The sequence below is a fragment of the Primulina tabacum genome, chromosome 15 (assembly GCF_025594145.1).
Source record: "Primulina tabacum isolate GXHZ01 chromosome 15, ASM2559414v2, whole genome shotgun sequence".
Classification (NCBI taxonomy): domain Eukaryota; kingdom Viridiplantae; phylum Streptophyta; class Magnoliopsida; order Lamiales; family Gesneriaceae; genus Primulina; species Primulina tabacum.
Genome location: NC_134564.1, coordinates 34,982,583 through 34,995,836, shown reverse-complemented (window position 1 = coordinate 34,995,836; position 13,254 = coordinate 34,982,583). Strand labels below are relative to the sequence as shown.

The following is a 13,254-nucleotide window of genomic DNA, read 5'->3' as shown; positions in this document are numbered from 1 at the left end:
TTTTGTCTTCGGTTTTCGTATTGGTGATTGGATTGGACCAAGAAATGCTATTTATAAACACAATCAAATAACTATAAAATTTGAGTCAAATTGTACTTGAAAAACCACTAATTTTGTTTATACTTGGATAGCGACTGATTAAATTAAAATTAGACTTGCGAAAAATAACACGGTCTATTTTCTAATAATTGGGTCAACATTTGGGGACCAGACAAGCCTATATCATCTTGGGCTTTATTGATAAAGAAGGTTCATATTTGTTACACGGCCCACTTCTTTATATTAACTCCCAACCTCTAATAATTTAGGTATGGGCATTCGGGTCGGGTAACATTGGTCCCCACCCGATTTTATGCGTCTTACAATGTATATCATATTAAAAAAAATCGAGGCTTGTCACATTTTTTTTTACAAAAAAAAAAACAGAATGAAATCTGTCTTAACATGTACTTTATCTCGAAAAAATTGCATACAAATCCCCTAAAAATTGAATAAAATACTTGTAAAATATCAATAGGCGTTTAATTCACTGGGATTTTCATGTTCTAAGTTTTGACAATTAGCCAAGTACGATTTTATTTACTTGTTATATTAGATTATGTTGTTAGCATTAGGGGTGAACATTCTTTTGGTATTAAGTACCCTACCGACCCAATTAATCTGTAGTATTAAAAAAATGTAGACACGGACCGAATTTTGTTAATTTCAGAGTGATGTTGGGGTTTTCTTAGTACCCGACAAAAATTTTATTTTTTTAAAAAGTTTAGTGCTCCACTTCTTAATAGTTAAATATCATGTCTTTAATTGTTTTAAATATATGTTATCTTATTGAATATTAATCACCTTAAATTTAGTATCTATTTTACAATTACAAACTTGAGGTTATATGAGTTTATATTTCACATTAAATTTTAACCAACTCAAAATTTTCATAGGGGAGGTTAGTGCGATTTTCCTACTTCCTCTCACCATTTTAAATTTTTTTTAACATTTATTTGATCTTTATTTTATTTAAATATTTGAAAATTGACTTACAAATAAAGTAAAAAATAAAAAGATATCTTAAACCAAATTATATATGGCGATTTGGTCATATAGAATTTAGAATATGGATCACAACTTTTTCCACGAGTTTGGAGCCCCACAGGAAAAACCCTGAAACAAAGATAAGGATCCTCGATTTTTTCGGATTCGGGGATTTTTTTTAAAATCCCTGATGTAGTTCGGGACGTGTGTGAGATTATTATCCTCATCTCCGAATCCGCTCCGAAAATAATATTAATAATAAAATAATAGTATTATTAATATAAATAATATAATAATATTATTTTTTAAAATATTAAATAATAAAATATTAAAAATATTATTATTATTATGGATATTAATATTAAAATTATCACTAATAATAATAGATAATAAAAAGTTTTGGTTTGAGAAAATTTCCGAATCCATCATCATCTTGCCATATTAATATTTTTGAAGATTCTTCTAACCCGAAAAAGTGGAGATCATGACTGATATGAGGTGGAGATGGAATTCGAGGATGAGAATAGGGATGACAAATCCGTGCCATTGTCATCCCTAGTTTAGAAAGAGTGCCCACGCACGCACCACTTCTTTAGAGGCCCACTAAATCCATATTAAATATTGATCCGCTGGGCTCGTGTTTTGTACTTGAATTATGATTTTACTTATATAATATAAAATTTATTGCTCCAGACGGGACAACACCAAGTTTGATTAGACTTCAAGTATCGTCATTAGGTCCGTCACGTAACTCATCAAACAATCTTTCAAAAAATTAATATTAGATATTTTAAAAAGTTAATTTTATAATGTGTCTTTGATCCGACTTAGCTGTTGAGATATTATTAATTTTATAAATATGAATTAGATCAATCCATCCTACATATACATATTTATATGACAAGAGACGTGCTATTTGGTCATATAATATTTGAGGTTAATCAAATGAGGTACTTTTAGATTTGTATGTTTTTTTAAAAAACCCTTATATATATATATATATATATATATATTGTGTGACACTGGCGGTCTAAAATTTGAATAAGGTCAACAATAAATTAGATATTTTGAAGCCAAATAATTTTTTATTGCTATCGACAAGAAATAAGTTATAGCCGGGTATGGATTCTCACGTCTGGAAAAAGAGTAGGTTTCTTGTGAGACGGTCTCACGAATCTTTATCAGTGAGACGGGTCAATCCTACCGATATTCACAATAAAAAGTAATATCTTAGCATAAAAAATAATACATTTTCATGGATGACCAAATAAGAGATCCGTCTCACACAAGTTTTTGTCCTGAAAAAAAAAGTGGAAAAAAGAAAGCAACAATTTTGTATTTGCAATACGATAGAATTAGTTATGTAAAATGAAAAACAAAATTTGACAAAAAATTGTGTGATACGGTCTTACCGGATCGTATTTTGTGAGACATATTTTATTTGTGTCATCCATGAAAAAATATTACTTTTTATTTTAAAAATATTATTTTTTTATTATGAATATCGATAGGGTTGATCCGTCTCACAGATAAATATTCGCGAGACCGTCTCATAAAAGACCTACTTAAACAATTTAGCAAGTACAAATTTATTATTGTCGCCTAAATGTACAAGCACAAGTTATCTTGCTTCTCAAAAACTACTTTAAAATAATTGATTTAAAAATCATAATTAGTAAAACACAAATCTTATTTGCTAATGTTGAGGTGCCTATCGTCTATTGCCGATCTGAATTTTGTCAAATTATTCGGGAGAACACGTTTACTCCAAAAAATTTAAAATAAAATGTAGTTTTCATCATCACAATTATTAAACTCGATAATATTTTTAATTAATCATTATACCGCAAATCCAATTTAAGATTATCTTTTAATATTCAAAGTGATTGAACTATAGGGAGATTCATAAAACTATAAATCCAAGAAAAAAATAAAGAGAATATTTTGTTTTTTAACTTTGGTCGACTATTTATTTAAAACAGTGATCTACTCGAATTATTTCAAATAAAATTGAGGAGGTCATAAAATATAGTACCCAAAAAATTAACTTAACATGCTATTACAATAAATATTTATCAGAAGATTTTGAAATAATTAAAATTTTAATTTTAAAATAAGTAAAATAGGAATCAAGAAATTTCAACTTGGAAGTTTCACAAATTATTTAAACAAAACAAAATATAATATAACAGAGTGGACTTATGTTTATTAATTTAGTAATTAAAAAAGTATTATTAAACCATTAAATTACTCCGTGTTAAATATATGCTAATTTGCTTACACGTCTATACTCGCTGTAAATGAATAATTGGTTCTAACAAAACCAGGCAAGAAAGGTAAGACAGATGGAATAAGGAAAAATAAAAACTATATCGATAATAAATTAAATAAAAAATTTAGAACATCAGCAGAAGAAATTTCGAAGCTATAGCATGAATTACGATATTTACGTCGTGTTATTCATGAAACAATATTTTAAAATAAAACCCTCAACTTGCATTAAAATTTGAAATTAAATAAAATAGTTTTTTTTTAATTATCATTTGGTTTTTGTCAGTAGTTAATTTAGGCATAGTTTGATATACATGATAGGATAAATATGTGATATATAATATAAAGATAAGTTAATGATAAATAAGATGTATGATATTATATTTAACGTTTGATATGATTTTAATAAGAGTGATTAAATTTATATATTAGATTATAATGACAAAATTAACTTTATCATAATAAATTTTATAATTTCAAAATTGTTGCTTGAGTTCATATTTCTTATATGTTCATGCGCCGACGGTGCTTGCATGATTTTTTTATACCTAATTTTATATATTATATAATATGATAATTGAGCCCTTAATTTTGTGAGTCAAGTCAAATATAAATTTTTAAGGTTAATCGAGTGATACTAATAATTTTATTGAGATTTATACAAATCATTTTATAATTTTATCGAGTTCATTTATATAATTATCATATTATATAATATATAAAATAAAATAAAAATATTTATTTGATTTTAATTTTTACCTACAAGTGAAATGAGAGAATAATAGGATTTAAGATTTTTATATATTGAGGGCAGTTTTGTGGTGTTTTTATCATTATATTAAAATTATCATATCTCATAAAATTGATATTTTATCTCTATATAAAATTATTTATCACGGGCTCATGATATTATCATGAGCTTTCTAAAAAGATACCAAATATAGGATAAGAATGATTATTTATCAATCACTCTCTTATTCCATGTACCAAACTAATCATTTGTGTATTGAAATAGGAGTGGGCTAGTGGCTTAATTAAAATTTCTATTTGTGATTCTCACATGTCCGCACAAGAAAACAATGTATAAAATGTGAGTCTCTTTACCATCTCTTATGTAATACATGATTTCACATATTTATATTAGTGACAGATTAATTTGATCTATATCTATAATGAAAAATAATATTTTTTATTAAAAATAAACTAGGTCACAGATAAGAGACCGCCTAACAAAATTGAGTCATTAAGCAATTTCATGATAGTTTTTTTTTCATTGAAATGGTATAGCCTATGCACCCACAATTGTACATATTTGTATCACCAAACTATTTAGCCCTTGGACCATCTTCAATCGGGCATTTTTTTTTAGCGTGAAACAATCACTATAAACAATATTTTATTGATGACAAATCAACAAATACTAAAAATAATTACATAAAAACTATTTGTAATTGTTTTAGAGAGGAATTTTTTTTATCAAATCTGTATAATCCAGTTGTCGGATAATTTTTGTCAATCGACAATATACCTAACTTATTTAGTCTATCTTTTGATATTTTTTAATCAAAAAATAAGCGTTTATTAATTTTAACTTCGATAAATTTCTTTCTATTGATACAATTAGTACTGATATAATTAACAAAATCTCAAAGAAAATATAAGATTTGAAAACAAACCTTTCAGTTTCTCAAATATCGTGACATATTCAAATTGTTAAAACTCCATATGTTTCTTTATCAAACTAATTAAAAACTCTCTATACTCAAAAAAATATTTAAAAGTATCTTAATATTGTTTAAATGATTCAAATTGAACTTGAAAAAAAGACCAAGTTTGATCAATTATAACAGAAAAATATTCCAACTGATATTCTTTTTATTTAATATTGAGCCAAATTTTTTTAATTTGAGTGAGACACCAACTCAAAATACATAATATATATTTTAAAAAAATTAGGACCCAACTCAAAATACGGTCTTGATATCTAATTCTTGACTCATAAAAATACGGTCTTGATATGTAATAATTCATTACTATTCTATCCATTGGTTTTTTCTATAGACTCCACACGTGTAGATGAACATAAAACATTCCTTAGGGTGGTGTCCAGCGCATGTATTATCTCATTAATATGACTCGCCTATATTTTCAAATAATAAATGCAAACGTTATCATTTATTATTTAAATTCTTTTTTCTCAATAAAAAAACTACATTTTGTAAACATATTCTTCAAGGAAAGATGGATAAATGAAGTGTTAATACGTGGTTGCAACCAATTGAAATAATAAATACAAACATCATTCCAACTTTGAGCTATTATATAAACTTGTTAAGTGTAATTTACATGCCAATAATTTATAGCATTTGGATCCTTTGATGTGATTGAAAATACAAATAATGTTGTGCACTTTTTATACGAGATGATCAGTTGATTATCTGATAAACATCACATAAATTTGAAAAATTGTCAAATGTAACGAGATGATAGATGATCCAAATCCATAATTTATATACTATTGTGTTACATACGAAAGAAAGTGACTGTAAGTTTCCAAAATAAAAAGTGTGTATCATGATTAAATTCATGAATGATTCCACATGGAACTGCCTCGTATTTGGTTTTTAGACAATGCAAAAACTTGTGTGAGACGATCTCATGGATCGTATTTTGTGAAATGGATCTCTTATTTGGGTCATTCATAAAAAATAATATTTTTTATGCTAATAGTATTACTTTTTATTGTGAATATCATTAGAGTTGACCCATCTTACAGATAAAGATTCGTGCGATTGTCTCACAAGATACCTACTTTTCACACAATGGGAAGCATTTGAATGGAGCAGCAATTATTATTTTTTGTGAAATACAATAATGACATAGGAAATAAATATCCCAATTGAATTCCAAATCAACCACCAATAATAAATTACAAACATAACTAAAGAACACCACCCAATTTACTTTTATAAATTAAATCAAATTAAATAAAAAGACTGAGAAATTCGGAGACGAACAAAAGACAATCAAGGTGACGTTACAAAGCCACCCAAGCTAAAACTCAGCACAACCGAAACGGCCAGCACCAAGACAACTTTCGGACTGTACGCCGGGGCCGCAAATGAACCGGGACCCGGGGGTGTATTACCGCCCGCCGGAGTGTTCCCTGTACCCGGAACAGTAGTACCCGGAGATCCCGGTGTCGTGGTTGAAGGTGGCGACAGGTTTGCCTCCGGGGATGAAGCTGAAGGTGGGGGGCTGGAGACTTGGTTTGACGGTGAAGGTGACTGATTAGGTGATGCAGATGGGGAAGGAGACGTCTCAGACGGTGGAGACGATGGTGAGATGACCGGTGGAGTTGATGATCCGTTTGGTGTTGGCGGGGCGGCGTTTGGCGGTGTTGGGGGGCTTCTAACGGCCAAGACGACTGTAACTAGCTTCTGGCCTTTGTCGCAGTTCTCTTTGGTTCCGGTGATGAAGTAGAAAGGCCCGGATCGATCAAATTTGAAGACTGAATTTCCATCGTCCATTTTCAGTATCGGATTTCCGATGTTGCAGTTGTCATAATCACCTTTGTTCACCACCAGCACCGAATCCGATCCGTTCTGATACCTGAACACTGCAGATATAGAAGACAAAAAACAAGAAACAATCATTTCAACGAATAAATATGCTCGTAACCACTGAAAATCTAATCAGATTTCGATAACTTACAGAGAGTGTCATTAACACTGAATCTGTTCCTTCCAGCCCACTGACTGTAACTTTCAGAAGGGTTTAAAACCCAACCATCTTTGCCTCCAACAATGAATTGATAAGCTTGCGAGGATTGACTAAGACACGCAAAGATCAACGCAAGAGAAGAGAGAACACAAAGCAGATCACTAGCCATGGCTTAACAATCAACCAACGGCGGACAAGAGTTTATGGGTTTTTCCAAAGAAACAGAATGAATTCTTAAACTGAATCGAAGAGGTATTGATTGAAAGGATCGATGGAGAATGGTGAGGAGGAAATGGGACTTTATAGAGGCGAAGACTATAGAGTTTACCGTTGCATGTAGGAGAGGAGTTAAACACGTGGCGTACATGAATGGACTAAACGGTAAGCAAAATATTGAACTGGAGAGTACCTGGCACTTGAATGGTATGAACCCCGTTGGAGCCTGCAGGATAATTTCAAAATTAATTTAGGTTACATTTTTAAAAAAAATTAAAATGTTTGAAAATTCGTTAGTTTCTTGAAACAACGTGTAGCTTTAAAAATTGGCAAAAACTTGTGTGAAACGATCTTGTATGTCGTATTTTATTAGACAGATCTCTTATTTGAGTTATCCATGAAAAATATTACTTTTTATTATGAATATCTGTATGGTTGACCCATCTCACAAATAAAGATTCGTGAGACTGTTTCACAAGAGATATACTCTTAAAAATTTTGAAGTATGAACAAAATATTCAAGAAAAAAATGAAATTTGAAATATTTAGATAATATTTTTCCCCCAAGCATACATACATTATGAATTTATATTGAAATTTAAAATTCATTAATTTTAAACCTAAATATCAAAATTAAAAAAATTACCAACCAGCCAGAAATGAGAAGATTTTGTTTCTTCATAAATATGGGACAATTTATAGAGAAAATTGTGAAATTATTATTATTATTATTATTATTTAACTAATATTTAATTCATGACCCTTGATCTTCTTCTGTAGGGGAAGCAGGAACATTTTGCACGATTCGATGTGATTCAAGACGATTGTTACATTTTATGAGCTGGCGAGTTCATTTTCGGACAAGCCTAGATAATCTGTTGCGCCACGTGACATGCATCATTTTGTACCACGCACAGATGCACTTTAAAAATTAACCTTTCAAAGATTACAAGATAAATAAAGTATATTCAGTTGATGCAAGTTCCTAAAAAAAATTTTAAAAAATTGAGCAATAAAACTTGGATTTTTTTTAAAAAATTTACGCATAAAAATGAGAAAATCTCTTTGATCGTCATCCAAGCAACTAAGAGTTGAAGCGAGCGAAGGTTCCAAAGAAAATAAGTTACTCCAAAATATATTTTACAGGAGATTTTTCCGGTTCATTCAAGTGTACATAACATACAGGGGTGTCATCACATACCCTCCCTTGTGCCACAGATGACTGGAGCTACAAGCTTTAATCTGAAGGAGAAGATGGATGAATTGAAAACTTACTCGATTTGATGTCTGATTGCCTCGCAGAAGCACCGAGACTCTGAGGGGAATCATAGATGATGGTATCTACAGTTGACACAAAAAAGGTCTTGGTCGATCAGTAGGCATGAAATAGATTTAACCAGTTTGTTTTCTTCATAATTCAGGTAAAATTGATTCTACAATGACGGATAAAACTAGGGACTTTAGAGAAATACAAAGAGAGCAGCGAGTCACCACATTGCACCGACGCCGTGATCATTCCAGAGTTTGGCATCGTTCCCGCAACAAAACAAGAATCTCCAAAGCCCAATACTCCAGGCTGGAAACATTAGGAAAATCAAACACGTAAATCAAAGCATAACATGAATTTGATGAAACACTCTTTCCCTTTTGTGCATGAACCCTTAAGATTAAAAAAGTGATAGTGTCATAAATATCTGCTCTGTGGCACAAAAAAAAAAAAAACACATTATTTAGGCCGAAATAAATGTTTGAGAGCTTTTACTTCAATTTGTTTTCCGTATGAGCATATTCGTCTTACCAATATGTTAATGCTGTTTTTGGTAAGTTGATAAGCATCTTAAATCCGCAATCTTGATGGTAATGGATTCGAGTATGCTTGTGTGTGTGCTTGCACGTGTGCCTGTGTGTGAGAAAAAAATATCCAGGAAGGATTAGGATAAGACTTACTTCAGGAAATGGCCACGAGGATTCCAAGAGTTGCTTTAGGATCGGAAATTTATACTGCAGGGAACCATTTCATCTAGTATTCACCATCTGCTATCCTTCTGCTCACAAAGAATTTTGCATCTTGAAAACGGAGGGGTTCGTTACCCCAAGAAGTCCAGCCCGATAACATCTCTCTGGAGAACAGTTCTAAGCAGCGAGCAGGTTTGCACCCTGGGACGTAGTCCACCAACAACTCTTTTGGTGCAGCGGGATGAAAATAAAAACAAGTGGCATCAAAATTAATATGAATACATTGGTGTTATCGTATAATTTATCATCAGGGTAAACATGTACACAAGATTCAGTATAGCACTTGCCACGACGGGAAATCTGCAATGTAACCAAAAGCAAAATTGTGGAAATTCTTTGGCTAGATGGGTACAAAGATACCTCCGATTGGGGGTTTCCTTGAATAATCTCCTGGAATGCTGATGAATACTTGATTATTTGGTATATGTATTGGTCTCAGAAGATGTTCAGAATTGGAATCCTGAGCGAAGTAGGGTCAGCGTCGATATTGAGCATCTAATAAAATAAGAATACGATTTAAATAGTGAAAATTACCTCCCCGTGACTAAAACCAAGAAGGAGGCACTCGTATGGTCTGTGATGAAAGAGATCCAGTTCACCAATCAATGACCCATCTGCTTTCACCTATCAAATCGAAACAGGTTGAATGCATTAAAACAAATTGACTTATGATAAATGCTGATGCAGTCAACAACCCTAATGCTACCTTCAGCCAGAAAAAAGTTGCTGCATACTGAACACCCCATTTAGGAAATAATTCATTCTCAACAAAAGTCCGCAATTTCTCCCTATTGGTTACCCATAGAGCCACCAAAGCTCCAACTTTATGAGTAAGTTTTTTAATTGGAATAGATAAAAAGTATCGATTAGGCAAAGTTTTGTACCTGCAGTCATGAGAAAAAATAAAATTAACTGAAACGAAGAAAAATATCAGGATGATATCAAAGCGAAAACTAATTTTCAAGCAACCATAAAATAAGAGGTATACAGAATCTTGTATTAATCCTCTGCTACAGTCCTACAAGCAAAACAGTCCATTTAAATTGGTTCATGAAGTAATGACCTCTCAAATACCAAATATCGCATTTAAGCATATATGGGAAAAAAAGTTATGTACACTATATATTCGCTTCCTTGAATTTTTTGGGCGCTAGGTATAAATTCAGAAGAAATTTGAGCAGGAGTGCCGGACTTTCTCGTGCTTCAGCAGATTTAATAACTTCATCGTTAACTTACTTAAGTTTCTGATGTGCACTACTATTCTCCCATGGTGGATCGATAACTATCAAATTAAAGCCACAATCAGCTTCAGCTGCAACAAAATCAGGGTCAGCAATCCAGCTTTGCTCGGAAGCATTCAACTCAAGTTTTCATAGCTCTACTGTAATAAATATAGCATGAAAACAAAACGCATATGTTTGAATGGAAATGCCTCTCTAAAATTCCCAAGCAACTATAACTAGGTCTTCGATATTTAATACTCATTCTCGTGGATAAAAAATCAGATAAACTTCACTTTACAGAAATTAAATCTACCTCCTCAGACACTACAGAAGCATCTCCAAAATTACACATGTTTTATATCCACTACGGGATGTAGATGTACCCATTCTGCTATAGCATAATTGGACACAACTAATAGGAGGTAATAAATTTTGCTGTTACTGCAAAACAAGAAAAACAGTGAAGTACTGCCAAAGTTGGAATTGCATACTCATGCACGTTAAAATCTTATTTCCCAGACAGGAATGCATGTTGGAATTGACGAAATGTGGTTTTGCATCTTCCCAGAAATATTACTTGCTTTTTGACAAAGCTATGATAGAAAACTTATTATACGTCACTTTGCACAAGAGCAAGAACAAAACAGAGAATTACCTGGAACAAGGTTCTGAATCTGCCCAACATCCGACTTCCACATGAGAGAATTATGGCATTAAGAGTGTCAGAATAGCAAATTGGAGGAAAATCATTAAAACAAGAAACTGACTATTCAAAAAATAGTATCTACTTCAACAGGGAAAAAAACTCGAACATGTGGATGTTGATAACAGAACGAGTGAAACCTAATGCAATAATTGGTTTTAATTTGGAAATCTTGAAGGAGTTTCCAGAAATGAGATGTATCTTCTGTTATGATTGAGAAAATAAAATTGTTACTACATGTGTTGAATCATTAACGAAATGGCTAGATAAAATTATTTTAAAATGGTTTAATTTGGGAGAATATAATATGATAATAAAGTATTTAGAGAAATGGTGAAAAGTTTAGTAAGACACAATGACTTCGTGGAGAGATGTGTAAATAATAAAATATGTTTTGCAATAATGTTAACCTTTCTATTCACAGTTAAATATTAGGACAAAAAAGAAGTCGAGAAATGTTGCAACCTCCTACCATTAAAAAGCAACTTTTTTTTGGCAAGATAAACTTGCGGTCAAATATTTCAGCCTCCATCTCATTACTCCCTTCATTGGCAACAAAGTTGTCAAATACAGGATGGATGCTTTTATCACATGATTCAACACCTGCGCATGAGAAGGATAGTACAGCTCCATAAAGAATATAAAACTGGCAAAAAACTTAAAACCCTGCTATAGGGAGCTTCAATAATTGAAAAAAATCAACAGACCAACAGACCGAACTGATACAAAAATTTGCTAGTTTTATGATACATGACACATCTAGCTCACACATACAAAAAAAAAGACAAAAGCCAAACAAACAGAGCTTCAAACTATCCCCTTTTCATATCTACTTTTTATTAAATCAAGAATGTGAAGGATCCAGTTAAAATTGCAGCTTTGGGATTTCCCTCTTTGCAAAAAACTTCTCGAAAATGGACTATGATAAAGCAACTGACCCAACCCAAGTATTTGTTGGATCTAAACAATTTGTGCAGCAGTTGATGCTGAGACTAAGATATGCTTTTTCTTGATTACCATATGTAATCCTATAGCATTATTCCATCAGCCTTTATAATTGACATTATGAAAATAACATAAGATGTCCTGATTTCACGCAACCAAGACATACATTTTATAAAAGATTTAATTCAATTAGCAAATAAAAGATGGGATTTTATTTTCAGCAAATTTATATGGAATACTGTTTTTTTCCACATTTCAGATACTGAATGGTCTAAATGTCAAAACTATTAGAAATCGATCACTAAAACGTTTAATAGGATCAAGTAAAACCAAACGTCCGTTTCCAACTGTATTACCATCTACACCAACATTAAGAACAATCTCATAAAATTGCTTCTGCCAAAGGCTCCCCAAATAGACAAAATCAAGCTCACTGTTTGAAGAATTCGGATCTACATCACCCTTCAAACCACTGCTCCCATCATTCCTCAAATTCCTCATCATTTCCAACAGCAGACCCGCTTCAAGCAATGTATCATGTGCATTGACCAAAACTAGCCTGACTTCCTTGAATAAATCGGAAAAAAAGGAAAAGAAAATTCAGCAACATAAAATTTTTAGGCTTTCAACATTAACAGAATTCCCGCACGAAAATGACACCTGATGACGTTGATCAGCGATTTGTTCACGTGAATTGAGCTCGTGTAATTTTTTCTTCAAATTTTTGCTGCGTTTTCGTTTTTTAGCACAAGATGAAGCAACATCGTCGTTCACAATTGAGTGACTCGAGGACTGAAAGAAGCGGGAGTAGTAAGCGGACGGCGAAACGTTAAACCGCGTGTAGGACCGGTTCAGTACCCGAACGGGGTCTATGAAAACCACGTTGGAGTCACCGAACCGGTAAATGCCTGAATTAACGAAGAGGGATATCTGATGGACGGCCTCGGCTTCGGCGTAGGCCATACTCACGGCAGGCTTTCGTTGTCGGGGAAATCGGAGGACGAGTCGTTGAGAGAACTAAAAAGAAATGGGTCGTAGTGGACTCAGAACGGCCCAAAATTGAAGATTCAAGGGCCCGACAAAAATTTCCATGGCCCACAAATTCTTTGATAGCTAGCCCCATAAAAACAA

The 13,254-nt window shown here is 32.2% G+C and overlaps 2 protein-coding genes across 3 annotated transcripts; both read right to left on the bottom strand.

Moving 5' to 3' along the window:
- Window positions 1–6,239: 6,239 nt before the first annotated feature.
- LOC142526446 (uncharacterized) lies at window positions 6,240–7,205 on the bottom strand. The gene is made up of 2 exons (XM_075630853.1): window positions 7,012–7,205; window positions 6,240–6,916 (listed from the first exon to the last, which is right to left on the bottom strand). Exons 1-2 carry the CDS (start codon window positions 7,187–7,189, stop codon window positions 6,324–6,326), a joined length of 771 nt encoding a protein of 256 aa, XP_075486968.1. The 5' UTR covers window positions 7,190–7,205; the 3' UTR covers window positions 6,240–6,323.
- Window positions 7,206–8,710: 1,505 nt separating this feature from the next.
- On the bottom strand, window positions 8,711–13,254 carry LOC142526444 (methyltransferase-like protein 2). Of its 2 annotated transcripts, none has more exons than XM_075630852.1 (10): window positions 12,784–13,254; window positions 12,558–12,690; window positions 11,651–11,781; window positions 11,131–11,164; window positions 10,489–10,564; window positions 9,959–10,136; window positions 9,787–9,876; window positions 9,613–9,712; window positions 9,184–9,417; window positions 8,711–8,812 (listed from the first exon to the last, which is right to left on the bottom strand). In XM_075630852.1, the coding sequence occupies exons 1-9, from the start codon at window positions 13,084–13,086 to the stop codon at window positions 9,257–9,259; spliced, it is 1,206 nt and encodes a 401-aa protein (XP_075486967.1). In that variant the 5' UTR covers window positions 13,087–13,254; the 3' UTR covers window positions 8,711–8,812; window positions 9,184–9,256. The 2 variants fall into 2 exon arrangements, with proteins under 2 accessions (XP_075486967.1, XP_075486966.1); XM_075630851.1 differs by having other exon boundaries at window positions 12,480–12,690; window positions 12,784–13,247.